We start from the raw sequence: 22,664 nt of genomic DNA on the forward strand, positions 1-22,664 counted from the left end.
AGAGCTTTCTCTTTGCTAGTGTTGTCCAGGAAGCTGTTTCCCAGGCATCTTTGTGTTCAGACCTGATGTATGTCATTCTGACACAGTGAAAGTTGGGTTAAATTTCTAAATCTACCCTATTTTTTGCAAAGTGTGGAAGAAATTAATCTTAAATCACAAGACTCTTCTCACAGGTTGAATGAACTCCAGCATGTTGATATCAGTCCTTCCATCTCCATAGTCCTTTCCAAAAATTAAGACAGAACTCTCATCCTCATTGGGGCAGTCAGTAATATCACTTCCATTTCTGGATGATAGAGAATTTCAGACACAGAAAGCCTAGCAATCTAATCCTAAAGCACTGAATTAAAAAAAAAACAAAACAAAACAAAAAGTCCATTAATTCAAATTAGCTTATAGCATCAGGACTTGTTAAGTGGTTAGTCTGAGATTAACGAATAAGGCAGTTACAGTTTGTGGTAAGAACTGGAGAGCTGTCAGTTCACTGTTATATTCATTAGAATGTTCTTCCTCTCTGCAAAAGCAATGAATGCATAGCCTACAAAAGCATCTAACAAATAAAAAGCAACACAATATGAAGTGTGTCTCTTGCTGAGATGCTGAAAAGTAACTTCACAACTCATGTTGCAGGGGACAGGTATAAAACCTGTGGATAGAGATTAGATGCCAAGTCCCAATTCATGCTAAATGTGTTGCTGGAAGTGGAGGGTGTATTTTAGACACATGTGTCAGGAAAGAACTTTAATGCTCGCTGTCACCTTCAGTGACAATTGTAGGTAAGCAGCCTGTCTAGTTATTTTATGTTAGAAGTAACTTTAGGATGACCCACTCACCTTACTTGTAGCAACCAGAAAATGTCTTTACCTCTGGGGCAATGACAAAATGACCCAGTAACTAATGAGGGAAGGTGACGAAAGACTTAGACTCAGCACAGACCAAAAAAAGTGTCTGAGTTTTGTATATATTGAAATAATACTTTTCTTTCCATTTGTACTTCACAGAAGAATAAGGTAGGACAAAAACAGGGTCTGATGGAGTTTAAAAGCATTGAAATGGTTTTACTTAGCAGTTGTGAAAAAGTTCAATTAGCACAAATCTAAGTGCTAGCAACAGATACCTAGAGGGACAGGTAACCATCAACTCAATCAGTTTCTCCTTCAAAATTGGCCTTAACCTTTCACATACAACACCTTCAAAATATGCTGACAATGTTTTTCAAAATTCCTATCTTTCTGAGAATATATTGTCTGTACAGACACAATATACAGTATATGCAAATCAGCAAATTTGCAGTGAGAGGGACTTGTCTGCCTCATCCTGTACAAAACGATGCTTGAAAAACCACGCTATTTCTATTTGCTTATGGTTGTTCTGTCCGAGAAAAAGAAGATGAAAATGTCGTCTGTACACCTCTCTAACAAACAATCACTGCCATTCAGATAGATAGCAGTAATTAGCTACATGCAGAGGCAGTAGGAACAGTTAATGCATAAAAATACAGGGTATCCATATTTAAAATAATCTCCCTGCACCTCCCTGATATTTTGATCAGAAAAATCATTATTGAAAAAGCAACAAAAGCCTCTAGTCCACACGCATAAAAATCCAAAACCTTTTTAAGGAGCTGGTAACAGCAGATTAGCAGTTTCAATGTTCCCAGGCAATAAGAGATTCACAGTCAGAGTTAAGGTGGTATGGGCTTCACAAAAGGCTGGTAGAGTAACACATGGTCTTGGATGCAAGAGCTGTCAGTGAGAAGCTGTTTTTTTTCTGAAACAGCACCAATGGGTGGCATCACTATGCATTTAGTTCTATAATACATTATCACTACATGTATTATCTAAAGTGTATTATGGTATATCATTCTGTCATGTTCTTCCTTTCACTGCTGGCTTCCATGAGTGCACTGCAAAGCAGCACAGAGAAGCAAGTTTCTTTTTAGAACTATATGTCAGTAACAACAGCTGCTATCCTTATTGTGTCCAGCATAGATCTGAAGAAATGTAACAGTACGCAACACTAACATCAAAGAATAGAATAACAACAATTGTCCCTACATGTACCTTGAGACAGCTAATGCAAGGGACAGAATTATTTTAGAGTCTTCCTAGCACAAGTCAAAAAGAAGCATCCCTAAAGTACGTGGGAAACAATCTGACACAGTGTGATAAAACTTCAACGATATTAATGAAATGTCTTAAAAGCTATAAGATCACAAAATACTTTGGGTTGGAAAGGACCTTCAAAGGTCATCTAGTCCAACCCCCCTGCAATGGGCAGGGGCATCTTCAGCTAGATCTGGTTGCTCAGAGCCTGTTCAACCTGACCTTGAGAGTTTCTAGGGATGGGGCATCTACCACCTCCCTGGGCAACCTGTGCCAGTGGTTCACCAACCTCATAATAAAAAATGTCTTCCTTTTATCTAGTCTAAATCGACACTCTTTTAGTTTAAACCCACTATGCTCTGTCCTATCACAACAGGCCCTTCTAAAAAGTTTGTCCCCATTTTTCTTAAAAGCCCCCTTTAAGTACTGAAAGGCTTCAGTAAGATCTCTCCAGAGCCTTCCCTTCTCCAGGCTGAACAACACCAACTCTCTCAGCCTTTCTTCATAGGAGAGGTGTTAAATTCCCCTGAATAGCGAATTTGGCCCCACACTGGATGCAGAAATTGAAAAGGCAATTACTTCTCCACATGAGAGAAAAGTGAGAAGATGCTTATTGAGCTGTTAAGCCTGAAACAAATGAATTTTACAATACCAGAAGGTATATTTCCCTTTACACTCCAAAACCTTGGGCTTATGGATTGAAAGAGATCACCTACAGGCAGACCCTCACCGTAAAATTTTGATCAACTTTTTCCAAATTAGAACAGAGAAGAAAAACAAAGCTGGTCAGGACTAAGGAATTGAAATCCTCCTGTCTGGCCACAGGGTGTCCTCCTTGCTCTATGCTTTGGCCTCAGATGACCAGCCTCTGTAGGGGAAAAAGGTCTTTATTAAAAAACACTCACTTATAATGGATCAGACGTCTGTAGTTTGCTCAGCCCAACCTGCTCAAATTCATTATGATACAGTACACAATTGCTTTGACAGGTGCTAGTGTTGTAGTTATGTTTTTGAGCTGGTTAGACTATCACCCTCTTTCCAAGATATGGAACTGGATTAAGAGTGTGTCACAGGAACAACAAGTTCAGTAATTCTTTGCATGTTTTTTCTGTCAGTGACATTAAGAACCAGAGATGTTTAGGGAAATTGCCTCGTTCATATCTCTGCTAATACAGGATGTTCTTGCACATTTAATAATACTTAGTCCAGTTCAATTTTCAAATTGATTCTCTGCTGCTCTGTGGGAATTATTCTGATTGCTATCATTTAGACCTGAGGGTTTGTTTTTCATAACCGTATTGCTTCCAGTTACAGCCCCTTTCTCTACCATAAAAATTATTGTGCCTGGCTGGGCATTGTCACACCTTAAACATCTATAAGATGCCTCTTTCAGATCTGCTCAAACTGCATTGTTTTGGGAATATGTGAGAAGGGTGGGGTGTAGAGGGACTGAAAATACGGATGACAGTGATGGAATCCCTCCACTGTCCATTTACCTGAGGTACTCGTAGAGTCCATACATGGGCAAGAAGTCAATGTCAGACAGAAACATGTATGGTGTGCTGATATGCTTCATGGCCACATTCCTTAGCAGATTCACAGGATAGAACTGTCCCTCCTTATACACGATATGGTAGCCGACATTGTGGCGGCTCATAAGTACTTCTGAGCCCTGGGCGTAGCGCAGAAATTGCTGGGCTTCTGCATCAGAAAGATAGAGTGCCAGGCTGATTGGACCTTCCCAATGTTTGCAGATGGCTTCAAGCATCTGGAGCCTGAAAGAGGAAGGGTGAGAATAAGAAAAGGCTGTCCTCCTGTCTGGGAATCTTTGCCTGGGTTCATCTGATCAAATACAGATATGTATCTCTGAGACAGATTGGGGTCACTTTATGTGCTGTGGAAAGCAATAAATATTTCTACAGCATGATTCATCTCATCTAAGTTGATGTCTCCTTCTGGACAGATGGACTGCACCCAAGATATGCCTATTTCTCTCCACTGAATCCAAGTGAGCCTAAGACTGCCATAGCTCAGATAAACACAACTCAGATATCTAAAGCTAGGTGAAATCAACACCATCCTTTCTGCCTGAAGTATTGATGCTGCAGGAAAACCCACATGCATGATGGGACTTCATCTGATGGGAGCTTTGAGCAGTTGTAGGGATCTGTCCGTTTGGATCTACTTACAGGGTAGAGGTCTCAATCTTCAACAGTGTATAGTGCCCTATTCACAGTTCACGTCAAACTGTTCTCACACACTAACATACTACAGTGTTTTTCAACAAGCTTGTGGAAGGAGAAAGGTGTACAGACCCACAGATCATTTTACCTCCTGTTTAGGAAAACCTTCCCCACATTTTTGAACGGCAGTTAGTCAGATCTTAAAAATTGTTAAAAGTGATAGGTCAAGGGAATACTGAGTTATCTGAACACTTGCACTGACTAGAACTCACTGTCAGGGAAAGGGCAAAAGGATGACACATCAATAGAAAGGGGAGTTACTCTGTGCAGGGAGTAAGGAGAGAAGGAGGGAGAGATACGGCATTGCTGCGGAATATCAAAAGAGCATTTCAGACAAAACCATAATTTAAAGTAGTAGCTTGTATGTGTTTTAGCAGTATCACAAATTTAATTAAATCACTTTTGAAATGGGTTGTATTGATGTAAATAATTTAAAATTTTCATCAGTTACAATACTATTGATGAAAATGACTACAAAAGGATCTCATACACAAATGTAAATCGAATCCAGCCTGGTCAAAATCGTTTAAGCACTTTGGGTAATTTATAGAGAATCGCCTAGACATTAAGATATGCCATCCAAAAATACAGCAAGGACTGATTACAAAACCTCTTGAGTTAATAAAAAGGGAAATGAACTATGCAGACTAGCCAGATATTCTATTAAAAATTAGGAAGAGTAGACTATGCAACATGATTATCTTCTCTCAGTTCCAAATCTACATTACTAAATTTTTCCTATTAATATTTATACAGGACAAAGAAAAGTTTTCTGTATCATTGTAATCAGAGAAAATAATTTCTCCTACTATCTCCTTAAGCTTTCCAGCAGAAAGCACTGATATATTCACACCAACAAACACACATTCTGATTTAATGTTAATAGCTTTTTCTGTATGATCATGATGACATCCAAGATGACACAATCATTTTTTTCTTAGATATGAGATATTACCTTTACTAGTCTACACCTGGTACATTATTTTCTTTTTATCTATTATTGAAACAAAGGTTATTATCAGCTTGAAACATATAGTCAGATTAGAAACATAAATCAAAAAAAAAAATCTAAAAAGTATGTGAAGGCTTTAGGCTTTTGATTGTACAAACAACAAATAGAGAAAAAAACTCTTTTTTTTTTTTTTTTTTCCTTTTTCCAACATTGTGCAAATCTATTAATTAGGAGACTCCAATTCATCAGCACTCAGATTTCGAGCAGCCTTTTAAAACTGGAATACTTGCCTAGCAAGAAATGTAGCAAAATGCCTTTGAAGGATTCTATACAGTGGACAAATGGCATCTATAACTTGTTTAAATGACACACCTGATAATGCCTGCAAGGCTTTTCATGGTAGTTAAATGGGAACTGGGTTTTGCTAGTATAAATTTCCAGCTGGACAGCTTAGTGCCCTTCAGAATACTCCATTTTGCTGTGTCATTCTCACTGACAGGCTCCACTTCCATGAGTTTGGCAGAGGGACTGCTGGGTGATGCTCCACAGTCTGCTCTCTGTAAGTTGTTATAAGCCTCCAATATGGTCATAAAGCTTAGAATTACGAGTTTCTAAGCACAACACGATCAAGTTATTTTGGTTTTCTTTGTGGTCTTGAAAAATGCGTTCTCTTAAGGACTCTAGAGAAAATAAATGTACTGCTGTAATGCATAATAATGATGTCATAATTTACTTGGAAAATTTTTAAAGGTCTGTTTAAGTCAAGTGAATTTTGCTGGAAATCAATTGTTTTGTGAGATTCTTTGTTTTCACTTTTCTTCTTAAGAATACTCAACCAATTTACAACTCATTCTTGCCCATACTTCAAATGGTGTAATGTTAATGTATCTCTTCTTATCCACATCCTGATCTCCTATTTTCATAACTCCCAGTCTGATTTGTGAACCCTGGGTGCATATCAAGCTTTTAAAAAGGCTGCCTAGCCAAAACACATGCATGAAAACCACAGAGATGCAACCAAGCCATTATCCAAGAAAATGTCACATCAGCATAAAAGATGACAATTAACCAGCAACAAATAGCACTGAACAAAGTCTGTCTCAAAGCTTCTATCTAAAGCCATTCATGGTAGCTCCTTAACTGCATCCCTCTCCTCCCTTCCCCAAGAGTAGCACAGGAAAACATAAGCCTGTCATGATTGTCATGTCAGTCTCATCTCCAACAGGACTATAATTGGAGACACTGGGAGTTGCTTTTTTGCCTTTCCTCATCTCAGATGATCATTTGAAGGAACGATGCAGGAATGTGGCATATAACACACTCTTTATGTATATGTCATCTTACATCTGCGACACTATTCTTAAATGTCTACAGCTATGCTGGAGGAGTTTAATAAAAGTGGTTTAAAGAAGACACAGGAAAAAAAAACAAAAAAGGCAGTACCTAAAGATGTGAAAGAAAATAAAGCAGCTGAACCGTTCTTTGGTATGATATTATTTATTGATTTTAGCTGAAAGAAAGTAGTTCCAACTAAAATCAATAATTTGTAGCAACACACCAACGAAGTAGGGAAGATTTTTCCTGCACAGTACCAGGAGGGCTGTTCTTCCTGACTAAAAATGTGTGATTCCATCAATAAAGACATGTGCCCCAGTGAGGATCCAGAAAGGGAAACAGATGCTCAGACTTTGCATCAGTGCCAGTGAATCAGCACTGAGCCCCAGCTTATTCTTTTGAATTAAATTCTGGAGAGAAAATAAATATATCATGCGCACACAACAGCTTTACAAATTTACTGTGGCACTCAGAGTCTGGCTTAATTTATTTCTTTAGTTTTTTAGTCAAAGGTTTGTGGACACTTAAGAAATGTTTCCTCTATGAAAGATCAATAGAACAGACACTGATGCACATAGCAAATCATAACACAATGTGCAGGATGCAGTGCTGAGGCACTGGCAAAACAGAATAGCCCTCATTTGCCTGTGTTTATTTTTAAAACAGGCTGTAAATGTTTTGTTGATCTGAATTCCTCTGACCCTCCTGCAATACTGCTGACCTTCCACTGGTGTAGCAGTGGTGGTATTCACCGGTCATGTTGTATTCTGTATGTGCTCTGCTAAATGAAATACCGGTTTCTGGCTGATAATCAAGTTCTGATCTGTTTTGTAACCAACTCTGATAGCTGTAACTACAAAGTTTGGACTAGATTCAAACTGAGAAGCAGGAGGAAAAAGGAGAGTGACAATTCAAAATTTCACAAAGCTGGCTGATCTGGACTGCACTTTCAGAGGTTCTGAAAAATATTAACTAATTGCAATGGTAAGATTCAGAAAGGTGCACGTGGAACTTGTCACAAAATGGATTTTTTTTCCCAAATGAAATACCAGTTAAATTCCACTTTACATCAGAACTGAAAGTTGAGAAGAATTAAACTAGAAATGTTATTCTGAAAAATAACATTTGTATAAAAATGACTCCTCTCAAAAGGAGACTTTTTAATTCACAGTAGCACATTGAAAAAAAAAAAATCAGTTTCAACTTCCCAATTGGAAACTAAAATGTTTAGTTTTGATTTTGACTATAAGAAAAATCACTAATTGAAATTTTCTGGAAGGAAAATGCCAGTGAAAGCAAAACTAACAATGCCTAATAAGGAAATACTGTGTGTAAAAACTTGGTCATGTACAACTGCTTACCTAAGTCTAACTACAAACATCTCCTGTTTTTTCTAAGCTGCTGCAAAAGTGTCATAAAGTAAAAATGCCTGAAAATCCTGACAAGTAACAACCCCTGCAGATCCAGTATTCAAGCTCTCATGAACTCTACCCACACTCATGTGTGCACTGCAGAACTGAAGTTTGGATGCGTGTGTGATATCTACATGTGCTACTCCTAATTCAAGAAAGATCTTACAGTATGACACCTAAATTTTTATGCAAGTGAGTTTTTTCTCTCCTCAAAGCACTACATAGTTGGGATATCTCTGTCAGAAAATACTGTCTCTCGCTTCCAGATGAACAAGCAATTCTCCCTACCTGTCCATTGATAGTTGAGCCACCAGTGTTACATCTGTATTGTCTGAAGCATGTTCATATTCGTAATGTAGAAAATACAAATGAGTGCGGTGGACAGTGAAACGTTCTCGACGAAATTCATAACATAAGTCATCCTCATCCAGCTCAGACAGCTGTTTCTGGAGCTGTAAGGAAAGAGTGGACATAAAGATAAGTTCTTGTAATTATTTTAGCAAATCAAAGAGAATGAGGAGGTTGGGAACTTGCAGCATGAGGCAACAGGGAGCGGAAGTGGAACATACAGAGAAGCAGGGTTTTCCCATGCCTTGTTCCTGCAAGTCACTGGACAAGATATTAGAAGAAAGCACTTGTAAATAAATTGATAAGGCAGACAGACCATTGTATTATGGTCTATATATTATATATATTATCTGTATTATTACATACTTTCAACATCCAGACTAGCAATGAAACAGTGAACAATCACAAGCTTAATAATCATCAGGTTTCAGAATTAATGCTCCAATGTGATGCATATTGTCATTCCTTATTAGAAGCAATGTTTCAAACTACTCGTAGACATACAGATCCATTAGGCAAGACTCAGTAACAGATTAAGCTTGTACGTGCTGGACTGAGCAATTCTCATTCTGCTGCCTCTGTTGGAGAATAGGAAATTGCTGCTATCACCATGGACAGACAGCTGGAAAAGTAACATCTTTAACTGATCATTATTTCATCTCTTGAGATTTATGCACCTGCACCAGTTCAATTTTGAAATGAAAATATTCTTTCAAATGCAGAGGTGCTGGAAATAAGCCTACACTTTTAATGGGATTTATGCTTCTGGGTATCTGGTTTGAAAAATCCAAAGGACAGCAGATTAGCAGAGAAGGAATGGGGTTTTTTTCTCCCTTGGAAACCAAGCCACTTCAAAGTCAAAATGGGCATCTCAAAGGAATCCAATCCAGATTCACTTAGACATGTAGCTTTAAGAGAATAAAAGTTTAGCTCTGAGGAAAGGAGGAAGAGAAAAACTGACCACACATCTATGAAGCTGACCAATTCCATCCCTGAACTATATTATTTTTAAGGCAAACATCTGGCTAGATTATTTAAAACTTGCTGATTTAAAAGGAAAAATCAGTCATACCTCCTGTAAAATGTACTACAAAAAACGTAATGAAGAAGAAAATTACATGTCAAATAGAGTTCCATTTATGCTGCTCTAAAACATATGTTATTAATAAAGGTTCCATTTTAATATTTTATTTCCTAATAGCATCCTATAAGAAGAATATGATTGCATATTTTTCAGTACATAATAAAAATCTTCATTTTATAGGAATTTTACAAGTTTTGATAAGAATCACAGTGCACTTAAACTGTTTCATGCAACAAACGCATTACTGAATTATAGACATTCATTTAAATTTCAAAATATCTTCTTTTTGTCCTGTTTAGAAGGATTTAAAGTAATAGTTTCACCATCTTTAAGAAAAAAAAAAAAAAAGGAAAATTTAGGTATTTCTTGTTCTAATACTCTGTTAAGAAGAGCTGTAGTTCTTGGAACTATAAGCATAATGGTTGCCATCAACAAATAATGCTTACAGCTGCATGTTTTCCTGTGAAGGCTGATAGAATAATTCCTGATATTCTCCTGTACAGCACTCTGTAATATTTGTTTGAATAATGGAAATACCTCCTTTGATTTCAATGATCAGGCTTTTGGATCAGGCTCTCATTCTTCTGTTCTATTGTTCTGCACAGATCTTAAAACATCCCTCAAGAGAGACGGCTGTTAGAAAGATGAGAGTCTAAATCCTGAAAAATCTTTAGTCAGGCAAAACTTCTATTGAAATCAAGATCTCTTTTGGTGGAAAAGAAGTCAGGAGTTCTTTTATGTATACTTGGAGTTTCATTCATTCTGGTTTACAAATCATCATTCAGCTGAGCCTGTACTTCATTTTCCAAATCATGATCAAACAATATTTGAATTAAACCCAATATTTACACCAACTAGAAAAAATACTGTGTCCTTCTGTTCCTTCCTTGAAAAGAGACATCAGCATGCCCTTAACAGAACTGTCAAGGAGATGATTGAAATTTAAATGGTTAAAGCAATAGCAAAGCAGATTTCAGGGGTACCTTACTATCCTGCTGTACATACAGATGACCAGGCTAGAAATTTAGAATTGCACAGCTGCTATTAACCAGGCAGTCTCTGAATGATTACCAGATTACATTCCAGCTGCAAGCTAAGAGAATATAAACACTTAATTATGAGTTAATAACATCTGGGGCTAAATCATGGCTTTGTGCACTACAGAACCCTGGGTGGGAGAAGACGAGGAGACACAGCTTCTTAGTGGCCTGAGTATTCTGATGGTGAAACTCACAAAGTCATAAAGTTGGTGATGGTGAACAGCAAACAGAGGGAAAGGGAAATCTTGCTCTTTCTGCCACATTTCGTAGGGTCAAGATTTGTTGCTGCCCTGTCAGACTTCTTCTGAGCCCGCAGCTACGCTGATAGTCCACGAGTGCCCTGGCACTTCCCAGGACTCATCCTCAGTACTGTATGTAGTGTTGGGAATCAAGAGAAGATATGAGATGACTGTGATCATACCCCTTGGAGAGAGCAGTCCCTAGAAGGACCGTGGGCATGGCGGTCACTGACTCCCCGCCGCCAGCCTTTTCCCCCAGGACCCCTTGCTTGAGTGCAGGCAGGCTGCCAGGGGGAAGCCCAAGCACAGGTTGTCTGAGAGCCATGGTCAATATGTGGGCAACACCTGGCAGGATCAGAAACACAGCTTCATCAGCACTTTGCAGGAATGCTTGTGCAATCCTTGCCTGCTCATAGCAAGAAGCTAAAATGCTAGGCAGCCTTAGGAGCTAACACAGCTTACTTAAGGTGTTCTCCATCAGGTAGGACCATCAGCAAAGGCCAGGCTGTGATTTGGCCTGTAGCACTGTCACTGTATGTGGAAAACAGTCTGCATTAAGGATGGGCCTGCCCTGCAATGGTGAGGCAACAGGCACTGGAATGCAATAGTGTGTGAAGCAATACTGGAAGCAATGCTGGACATGTTGGGCACTCTGAATTTGATCCAGCAAAGCCCATAAGCTCACAAGCTCTCTCACTGAAGCTAACAACAGTATGATGTGACCAAACTATCAGGACCAGAAGCTGGGTACTGCACAGTTTTATGCAGTTGAAGAGTCTTTCTCACCCTCTCACTTTCTTTGTTCCGCTCATTCATATATATATATATATATTCAGATACCCATGCCCAGTATCACATATAAAGGCTGCTTCCTCTTTACAATGAAGAGACACATACAGCCTATAAAAACATATTGCACACAGTCATATGCCATTTCTTACACACACATTTAAAATGAAGAATGTTAAAGATGCATGATATTCAAAAGACAGGGAGTTGTCAGACAGACACTTATATATCCTTAAATTTATCCCTTTCTGAGTTAGCTCATATTATTTTTCAGTTATATGATCACATAAAATTTCTCAAATTATATAATCTTATCTACAGTATGCACTTTGTGTGGAACCATTATTTACAGACAAAGAACTTATAGCTTGGTTTAAGGTTTGCTCCTACATCATGTCTTCTTGAGAAGGTGGGTTTATAATGAGAATGCTGACAGATCTATGCAAAGAAATGTTTACTTAAACACAGTGCAACCTCAGAATGAGGACCTTAATGTCAGCTGAATTTGATAAAAAGATGGCATTCCCATCATGGACCCCTCCATTATGCTTATGACAGTATTCCTAATATATCAAAGACTTCTCAACCTTAGAGTGACAGCATGTATTCTCATAAGCGAGTACCTGCTTAGCATAAGATTGACTTTCTATAAGATTTTCAATGCTATGGCTACTTGTTATTGAGCATGTGGGAAATGCAACCTCTAGGAAACACTCTCAGAGTTGAAAAATGTATTCTTTTCAGATGCTGTATAGTAAATGTTCTCTGAGGAAATACTGTAGTGGGAAAAAAGAAGTGCTTTCATTAGCAGCATGTTACTTGTTTCAGAAATAAAAATGATAGCTATGACAGGCATAATGCCAAAAGACAAATACATTTAAAAACATGCACTAAGTTACTTCTCTGGGCAACCAGCTGTGGCAGGTGATAAGACTTCATCTGAGGAAAAGTAGTCTTTGAAGCTAGGCTGGCCAGAGAGGTACAGGCAGGACAGAAAGGCACTAAACTCTACCATAAATTGTCATGATTTACCAGGTCTACTTGTCTGACTAACGCATTGTTATGAGATGAGGTGCTGTTTTCTATCCATGTGATATATGGTAGACCCATATGATACACAACACACAACATGGACCTTTCACCAGCGAACCTGATCATCTGCTCATAAATCTCCCTTCCTAAGGCTGTTCCTAGGGTTGTTTTTTTTTTTTCTTTTTTAGCTGCTGTATCACACAAACAAATTACTTCCCAAAAAAATCTACAGGATTTCATCTCAGATGAGATCAATCAAAAAATCACAAGTATTTTCTTTGAGATTAGTGATATTTTAAAAAAACACCAACAACCAATGTTTTGTGTCTAGAGGCTATTTAGATCTTGGGGAAGGGGATAAAAACCCTAATATAGGCACCTCTCTCTCATCAAGTGTTTAAGGTGAAGTGAGATGACAGTAGGCTTATGTCAGCCAGTCACTCAATATCATGCTAACACAACAGGAACAGAGTAGCTTAGATGAAAACTTAACTTTCAGATCATCTTTCCTTCTCCCAGGTGTGCACAGTTAAGATTCATAGCACAAAATCAACACAGTTTAGCCACTGAGATGAAAACTAACACCAGACCAGGATGAAACTATAATCTGGTTATAAACTGCAGCAGTTTCATTTCCTCCTGTGCAGCTGTCACAGCTCCCACCAGTAGGCAATTTGGACTGCAACATTTAGCACTTTCAAAGTGTGTGAATTAACTGTTGCCTTTAGCATGGCATAAACAAAGCAGATGATGATGTAGGGAGGAAAAAGCATTCACTGAGTCTTGTTTGGGATGACCTACATAAAGTACTTCTGGCTTCTCCAATCATTAATAATAAAAGCCAGACTAATCCCATATTATTCCTCCCACACCATAAAATTTTGTACATTCACCGTGGGTCAAATTGAGCCTTCTGTGAAACAAAGCTGTGCTAAGGACAGAGGATAGCATCTGAGCAAGTCTACCTAGCAAGAGGAATTTTGTTGTAGCATGTAAAAAGTAGCTAATGCTTTTGCTCAATGGAAGTAATGACTTATCTTGGCTGCAATTAACCAACATAATTTTAAGTCATGCATAATATCTTAGACTGTGTATATGAAGTACAACTCCCCTTGATCTCAGCTGCAGATGTCAGATCTTGGTAGTCCTCTGCATCTCCTTTCTCCAGGTTCCTGCCAAAACTCCTTGGCTGAACTGTTCCCATACCTTCTTTGCAGCACAGTGCTTTGACAGGTTGGCTTCCTTATTTTGTTTCCCCATATTGTTCCTAGCCCTGTTCCTTCCTGTGTGGCAAGTTCCACAGTCTAAGTCAGTCTCAGCCCTGTTCCTAGTCTCATAGTCCCTATTCAAGTAGTCTGCCATCTCCCTCAGCCTACAGGCACACATCAGTCTTTTCCTCTTCCTGCTACAAACACTCTTTTTCCAGAACCTATGTCTCAATTTTTTCCTTTCTGCCTTTGATGTAGCTTTCATCCCTTTCATATGTGAATCTGTTTTGTTTTTGTTTTTTGTTTCTCCTTCATACTGTCCAGATGTCAGTGAGGGCAATGGATATCCCTCAGAACAGAGACCAAATAGATTCCTGCTCTCAGCTCTACTGTCCAGTCAGAATGTGACATGGAGCATTCAGAAGAAACAGTCACAGAAAATGCCAGTCTTTGTCCAGGTCCCCTGCCTGCATGATCAACTCTGCTGTGTCACTGCGATACATATAACCTCGTCAGGCATATCCATGCTTTCTCCTAAGAAAGTCTCCAGAGATCTGAGCCTCTCTAAAGTCAAAGAAAATACTACTGACAGTGTGTAAACCACAATTTCTCAGCATTATAATCTGCCTAAGTTTTTACCAGGCTGGCAAAAGACATGTTTCTGCCCCAAAAGTCAATTCCTTCTCTGAAGTATTTTCATGAGAGTCATCAGAACTTGCGGTGTGGATAATCCCCCCAAGCTTTTTCCCATGTTTCACTTAAAAACAGCACAACAACAACAAAAAAATCCCAGTCTACACGATCCACATGATCCCTCATGTAGCAATATTATAAGCAGTTGAAAGTGGAATAATGGCAACTTTGAGGCAACTAACAGGTCTACCACCTCAGCATTTAATAATAACAATAATAGTTATAATAATAGCAACAACACAGCTGGGGAAGTCAGGATTTCACCATAAAACTGCTGCATACCACCTGTTATTATTAGAGAAAGACTATGTCATAACAATATAGTAACTTTAAATCCCAGTCCTACAAATGATGAAGTATTCTGAAATTCTGCAGGAGCAAAGGGTCCTCAAAGCATCAGTATTACTGCAAGTTCAGCACCCTGATACTGATTTGGAAATTCCCTTTGCTTGCTATTTTTAGATATTCAAAAATTGCTAAATCTGTTAGTAGAGTTTTTACTATGTGGTACATTGCTAGAATCTCCTGCTCTTCTGGTGGATATTACAAGCTGGTATGCACAGCCATATGCTAATAAGAATCTCTGGTTTTACACAAATAAGTAAAAACAGTTAGTAAGTAAGTATACACTTATGCAAGTGTTTTCAGGGAAACTAGATTTTTTACACTCTTTCTCTGCATTGTTGATTTGAAAATCTGAAAATAAAAATCTGCAGAGAAATTTTTCCTGTGTTTTCTGAAAGTCTTTTCTAATAGGAATCTACCGGCCTTTTCTTAAACTGAGCAAAATCAGTGATAAACCTCCCACTGATATTGCTCTGGGCTTTGGATCAGGATACAGGTTTCATGAATAGGGGACACTTCATTCAACCTTCAGATTTAATGATTTGGCAGAAGTACCTGGTTGAAAAGCTGTCTGCAGGAAAGAAGTTTTATGAGAATCCTAAAAGGTTGAGTGTGTGCTAAAACTAGGCTTACAGTATCTATCTCAAAGTGTAACTACAGAGATAGGCTGGTACACAAAAGATCCTGCTGGAATATTTTAGTCTTTACAGTAGGTCCTTTAGAATGAAATGCTGGACATAAGCATTTAAAAGTCAATAGGAAGCATTCAGATTCAAGATTATTGTGAGCTTTGCCTTTGTGGGTTTCCCAAAAAATCTGCATTGCATGAAAATAAGAACGAAGGAGTGAGAAGGGGGAAATAGCACAGAGTAAGTAGGATGGAATGACTAAAGGCACGCTCCAAAGGCAACTTGAGTCCATGGCTGTGTTTACAGGAGGATTTAGTTCATATTCTGAATTTCCCATCCAGAATCTGCATAAAAGGAAAAGAGGTGATTGCAATACCAATTTGCAGAGAAGAATCTGCTCCGTGTAATCGTATTTTAGTACATATTGCATAAAGGGAACTTAGAGTACTACTCTGTGGCAAGAAGTGTGTGGCAGCTTCTGTCCACAGCCTATCTCTGCGACACACAGTGTCCTTCAGCTTGGAATATTTCAAGGAAAGGATGAAACACGCATGTGCACATAGACATATATATAAGCATTTTTACATAAACAGAAGAACCCCAGTCTATATTTCTTTGCCTCCTATACTTCAGTTTCAGAGCCCTATCTGTTCAGTTCATTCCCATCTGTAATGTTTTGGAAACAGTGCTGTGTGGTGCAGCTGAAGATCAAAATTGACCAGATCAGGACGATGCAGTATGAGATCCAAAGACTGCCTTTAGACCTGTTAAAATTCAGTCTGCAGTATTATACTTCCTTAGCAAATCCTTCCACATGCATATAGACATATATCTTTAAGCATACATGTATGTACCCACATACACAGAGGAAAAGTGAGATTAAGGTCTGATTATCTTTTAAACAAATGCCCCTTTACATCTCTCTAGCACCATAAAGAGTCCTGAAAAAGGGAAGATGCATAATTTACATTCATTTTAACCATCTTAGTACTGATGAGAAGTGTAAAAGGGCCTTAGAGTAAGAGAATCAGCCCAATGGTACCCACTGACACATTTCCTTTTAATGTTTTACAGATATTTTAATTACAGATGAGATCCCTTAATTACAGGTTGCATTTTAAAGAAAACATCATTACAAATATTAAACTGTAGAGAAGTAATGGCTGGCATAGTGGAACAAGACCTTAAGGGTAGATTCTGATACAGTCAGACAGTGACAGACCCACAACAAACCACTGCTTCTTTCATAACAGGGCTCAGTGCATTTAATGCTAAAGTAATTCTCTCTGTTTAGAAAATCATCAGAGCTATTCTAACATTTTGTCTACAGTTCAGAGAATCCCAGCCAGCTGAAGTAGCACCTTTTACCCATATACAATGCCTAGTACAATAAAGCCCAATTGTATTTTGGGGCTGCTAGTCTCAATTCAGAGGAGAAAGGAAAAATAATAGGCACTAAGATAAATCAAATAGCAATTCCATACTTGACTTTGGAGAAAGATTATATCCTTTGTATAAATCCTATGCTTAGGAATCCTAATGGAAATATATGGCTGCATCTTGTCAGACAAAAGGTCCATGTAGCCCAGCATCCTGTCTCCAACTGTGAGCTGGCTGCCTAGAGAGGAGTGTAAACGTGGAGCAAATGTATGGTGATGCTTTCTCAGAATGCTCCCTTAGTCCTGATCTTGTGGTTCTGATTGATTTTCTTTCCATGAAGAGTCACTTTTGGCATATGTATATTCTTAGCAACATTACCTCCTGCTTAAAGCTTCCTTACATCATGGGTGAAATGTCTATGTTTTGAACCTGCTAGTTGTGATTTCCACTTTTTTACTCCTCTTTTACTGAGAGTGTGCTGGGTCTTTGTGTATGAAGGGAGTTTTTGGTAGCAGGGGAGGGGGCTACAGTGGTGACCCCTATGAGAAGCTTCTCAAAGCTCCCCTGGCTCCAAGTTGGACCCACCTCTAGCCAAGGCCAAGACAATTATCTATGGTGGCTGCACTTCTGTGATAACATATTTAAGAAGGGGAACCTGGGAGGAGGAGGATGAGTTGTGAGGATAAGTTGCAAGGAGGACACCTATGTGAACACAGAGGTCAGTGGGAGAAAGAAAGGGGTGTGGGGGAGATGCACCAGCATAGAGCCTCCCTGCAGCCTATGGTGAGAGGGCAGGCCACCCCTGCTGCCACCTATGGAGGCCACCGATGCTGATGTGTAGCCCATGAAGCACTGTTGGCTGTGCCCAACTCTGTGGGAAGAAGCCCCCACTGCTGTAGTTCAGCACTGGGAGGAATGAAACACATGGGAGGCACCCAGGTTGTAGCATCTTGGGAAGAGCTTCAGCCCGTGGGAAGGACTCATGTCAAAGAACGTTTGTGGAGGACTGTCTCCTGTGAGAGGGATGCCACGCTGGAGCAGGGGAAGGATGTGAAGAGTCCTTCCACTGAGAAGGAAGGAGTGGAGGGACTGACTGTAACCCCATTCCCTACCCCCTGCACCACTGTGGGGAGGAGGAGGAGAAATCATGAACAAAACTGAGCCTGGGAAGATGGGAGGGGTAGGGGAAGGTGTTTTTTTAAAGATACGGTAATGCTTCTCACTGTCCTACTCTGTTGAGTGGTGGTGGTATTAGTGTTTGAATTAAATTGATGTGGGAGAAATGCAAGTTGGCTTTGGCCTGTCAGCCCTGCGCAGCTGTGGGGGAGAGGTGGGTCGGCATCGGCCTGTCAGCTCTGCGTAGCCCCTGAGAAGCAGCAACGCTTGGATGAGAAACAGGCCCTGGGAGAAAGATAAGAAACTGCTGAGTTGTTCCAAGGTGGCAGGGAAAAACAACGGACAGCTGCAACACTGAACTGTGGAAAAGTACTAAACTGTGAGAAGTTACCGCCGCGTGAACAGCGCATGAACAAGAAGGTGATTGGTCTGCACAGCGCATGTTAGAGTGGTCTTATGCTGATAGGAGAAAGGATTGATAGCTGTCTAATTGCTGATTTGTCAATTATGAAGTAAGAGCTATAACGAGAGCCTAAGTATGTATTGTTGTAAAAAGAAATAGGAAGAAGAAAGATGGCCCCGGGCCTGCAGAAAGAAAAAAGAACGCTCTGACTTGTTATTTTGGCTGCTACAAATTGATGTTCTTTTTCTTCCCCTAATGAGACTGTCTTTTGCCCATGACCATAATGGGTGATCACCCCTCCCTATCCTTATCTCAATTCCTGAGCCTTTTGCTTTATTTTCTTCTCCCCATTCCTGTGGGGGAAGGGGTGAGTGAGAGGCTGTGTTGTGCTCAGTTGCCCTCTGGGCTCAAATCATGATAGGAAGAATGACAAACAGTGGTTCCCTGTTCACCTTACGAGATACTCTGCTTCTGAAGATTATCCTGCAATAGATCATCGGAATGTACTGTATTTTAATAGGACACCTGTGACACTGCATGTTCTGTAGCAGACAGAGAGTGGTTTTCATGATAATCCTATTCTTAGGGTCTCATAACTTCAAAGCTGAAACTTGCTTTTGTATTCTACAATAAAAAGGACATAGTCAATTTTAGAGAGGAGCCTACATCAAGGGTAACTAATAAAAACCGATGCTTTCTCCTAAGTGACTACTCCTAAGCTATCTGAAGTTAGTTTTTGTTCTGTATCTGATTGTTTTGATAGAAGGTTGTTAACTTTTTGGTGTCTCTTGGCAAGTAAGGATTCATTTATTTTTGTATGTCTATCTCATTCTTTTCCAGTATCTCTTTTTTAATTATTATTTATAAATGGAAGAATGAGTTACATTTCTTTTTCAGACACAAGACATACCATATACCATATTGTGTTCTACTTGTCTTGAATAAAAAACAGGCTTGAACAGTTAGTCATTTCCAGTGTCTGTCAACTAGATACCAGTTCAGTAAAATGAGCCATTTTAAATTTTCAGGACTGCCATTTTCAGCAGCAAGAACCTGCATTCATTGTGCACTGCTCCCCAGCAACTGGAATAAATCTGTTTACTAAGGATTTACAGAGCTCTGGAAAATATAGCACCAAGTCTCTGACTGCATTCATGCTCTTTGAACCTACACAACATATTGTGAATTCAGTATAATTTCAACCTGCATTCTTGAAGTGTGATGAAGGTGTGTTTTGTTCTGTTGTCTTTTTTTGATGTCTCACTCTCCTTTTCTCTGCCTAATCTATCCTCTACTCTGTCTATTGTATCATGATGTCTCTGATGGTCAGACTCTTAGTGGTCTTTTATCACATTCAGTTCACTTAACTGTCTAAAAGCCTCTCACTCTTGCAGAGGATTTTCCTTCTCCATGTGCTTTTGCTCTCACTGTGCACTTGCCTTTTTCCTCTCTCTTTCCCTCTGATCACTCCTTCAGTCTCTTGCAGTTAATGTTTATCTCCAGTTTCTCATCATTTCCTGCTCCTTTCAGAAGACAGTAGCATGGTCCAGCATCTCGGAATCCATTCCTTGGACTAAAATATATCTATCCAATCTCTGAGCGCTATAGTTAAAAAATTAGGAATGGCATCTCCTGTGGTCATTTTATCCACAGACTAAATGGAAACACTACAAGCCTCAATGATGCTGTTGACTGCCAATTACTTCTTAACTGCTAATGTGCACATGATACTGGCTTTGCTTTATTGATTTTTATATAAAGAATGTTGTATACTTTAGATATTTTTTTCTTGAAGATAACATAAAATGTTACAGGTTCCTTTTAATTTCCTTTTAGACTACATAGACAAAATTGGTACTTGGTCTAGAATTCAGTTAACAGATTTTTACATCAGAATTATATGTACTAAGACACTCACACACTTAAGAACATCTGTATGTAAACATCCTTGATTTCAACCATTTTCAAATGAAAATCTGAAAATTTAATCTGAAAAGTTCTGATTGCAAGTTTTATGCAGATACACATAAATGCTGCTGTGTTTTATTAGGGGCAGTGCAGAAAAAAACTGTAGTCTCACAGTCTACATGTACCTGAGTGTTAACTCATTCTATAGTTTGCAGCATGGCAAAAACTCATAGACCTAGATCTAGTAGTCTTGGTATTTTAATCTCTTCTTCATTATTTGTGCATTAGTATCTACTAGCCAAAATTGACATCACTGTATGCTGAACAAACACACAGCAAGAAACAACTCCTTCCCCTGCAAAGTTTTAGGTCTAAGGAATTATGAGCCCATATCCTCATTTTCAGTTGGTGATGTTACCTTTGTTGGGGATTTTTAAAAGGCAAGTAGGCAAAAAGTGCAATAGAATCCAGGGGAAAGGCAGGATTAATATGACAGTTTTATAGACAAGGAACTGAGGCACAAAGAGATTAAATAATTTTCACAGTGTGACTCCTGGAATCTGAGCACTGACCTCAATTCTCCTGAGTCCCCTCTGCACTGGACCACCCACACTACCAACTCTCCAAGTCTTCATGTAGTCTGTGCCATCTTTTAAATCGTCAAGCCCTAAACATCCCACTTACATTTTCACTGTTAACATCTGCCTCACTGGGGCAGCCAAAGAGTTCTCGTCTCAGCAAATTCCCATCATATTCCAGGAATGTCAGGTAGAGGTTGCGGAAAAACTCCACGTGCTTGTTTTTCACCCGCAGCTTCTTTGGTGAGTTCCAGTGAATCACCTCAGAGGAAAAAAAGAGAAAACACATCCTGCTGTTAGAATACAGATTTGCTCTATCTGTTCTTTCTATGTGTCTTCAGTTTACTGCCCTCTTAAAAACAAAACAAAAAAATCACCAGCAAAACTAAACAGACTCCCTTCTGTCTTTTTATCAGGAAGGCCTATCTTTCACAAGTCAATACTCTACAGTGATGTACTTTGAAACTCTTCCATAGGGTTACCTGCACATTTGAGTTAGAGTGCTGTTCTAGTCTATGATGCAGTACCTCACAAATGCCGCCACAGCTCTCACCATGGAGCTGACAGGTTATGGACTGTTGAAGAAGGTGGCAGGATGAGGGATGCAGGTATTAAACATTAACCTCAGAAACACAACTGTTTCAGCTAATGAAATTGATTCACTGTTTCACTCCAAGCAGACTCTTCTCTGGTTAGGTACTGAGAAGAAAAAGCTTGAAATTAATTCCTATACCCATTTTCACCCTTCAAAAAGGACTGAATTTAAGCTGACTTCCTTTTTGCCATTGTTTGATTTAAGCAAGGCCGATCTCAGTTGCATTACACAACACAGTGATGCAGTACAATGCTTCACCCTTTGAATTCCAATTTCTAGGAGGTATTTAGCCTCTGCTAATGGGAGATGACTCTCACAGTGGCCTAGATTTAACTCTAATGCTGACATAAAGGTCCTGATTCTCATTTACATCAAGTCAACTTTGCACTGCTGTCAGTGTGAATGACAATGGGGCCCTAAGCAAAAACTAAGAGGGAGACAAAAGTGGCTTGTAGGAATGATTTCACTTTATAGAGGCTATATTTTAGGCATAAGTAAAAACACCACATGCTTTGTATTCAGTTTTATTCCTGTGATTTTTCAAGAGATTTAAAAAAAAAAAAAGTATTTATTGAGAATATTTCTAAGCTAGGAGTTCTGGAGGTTTTCTGAATCCATTAAGTTACTTGTGTGAAGGAACTGTGTCACTCACACACAGCCACAGAGCTGCACCGCCAGCTGCCAAGCTGGTTGCGTGGTAAGCTTTGCTCTAAACATTGCATTTGTGGGAGGGAATGCACAGTGCTGTAAGTGCAGCACACAGAAGAGAAGCAGCCCGGAGCAGATGAATGCAGTTCCCTTGGTGTTGGCAACACAACTCCACAGGAACAGGGAGCCCTCTGAAATCACACTGTCTGTTGCTGAATGAGTGGACTAGAAGAGGAAAGAGCAGGACGTAGCCTGAATTCTTTCTGTGCTAACTTCAGCAAACAAGATAGCCTCTCCTCTGAGTATTTATGCTGCAATAAAAGCAATGGCACTCTTTTCTATATACTCAGCATCAATGAAAATATCTTCTGATAGGGAAAGCTTTATCCCTTCCCAGGTTTTCACTGCTGAGGCTACTTAGAATGTCAGAAAACCACACATGCAGTTACAGAAAAGCAACTGTAGGGAAAAAAGATAATTTCAGAAATTGGCAAAACACTTTTCCCAGTTACAGGAACACTTCAAATCAAGATCATGATGCATCTACACACTGTATAAATCCATGAAATTATTTGGACAAAA

At 39.2% G+C, this 22,664-nt stretch overlaps 1 protein-coding gene across 2 annotated transcripts in view; it reads right to left on the reverse strand.

Moving 5' to 3' along the window:
* LARGE1 (LARGE xylosyl- and glucuronyltransferase 1) overlaps positions 1-22,664 on the reverse strand; it is a 333,162-nt gene that overhangs the window by 22,646 nt on the left and 287,852 nt on the right. For both annotated transcript variants that reach the window (XM_026852223.1, XM_026852234.1), the window contains 3 exons: positions 20,946-21,101; positions 8,336-8,499; positions 3,602-3,880 (listed from right to left, as the gene is read on the reverse strand). In XM_026852223.1, coding sequence (XP_026708024.1) covers positions 3,602-3,880; positions 8,336-8,499; positions 20,946-21,101 — 599 coding nt within the window. The remainder of the gene's footprint in view (positions 1-3,601; positions 3,881-8,335; positions 8,500-20,945; positions 21,102-22,664) is intronic.

This window comes from Athene cunicularia (genome assembly GCF_003259725.1).
Source record: "Athene cunicularia isolate RWA chromosome 1 unlocalized genomic scaffold, athCun1 chr1_part1, whole genome shotgun sequence".
NCBI classification, from domain to species: domain Eukaryota; kingdom Metazoa; phylum Chordata; class Aves; order Strigiformes; family Strigidae; genus Athene; species Athene cunicularia.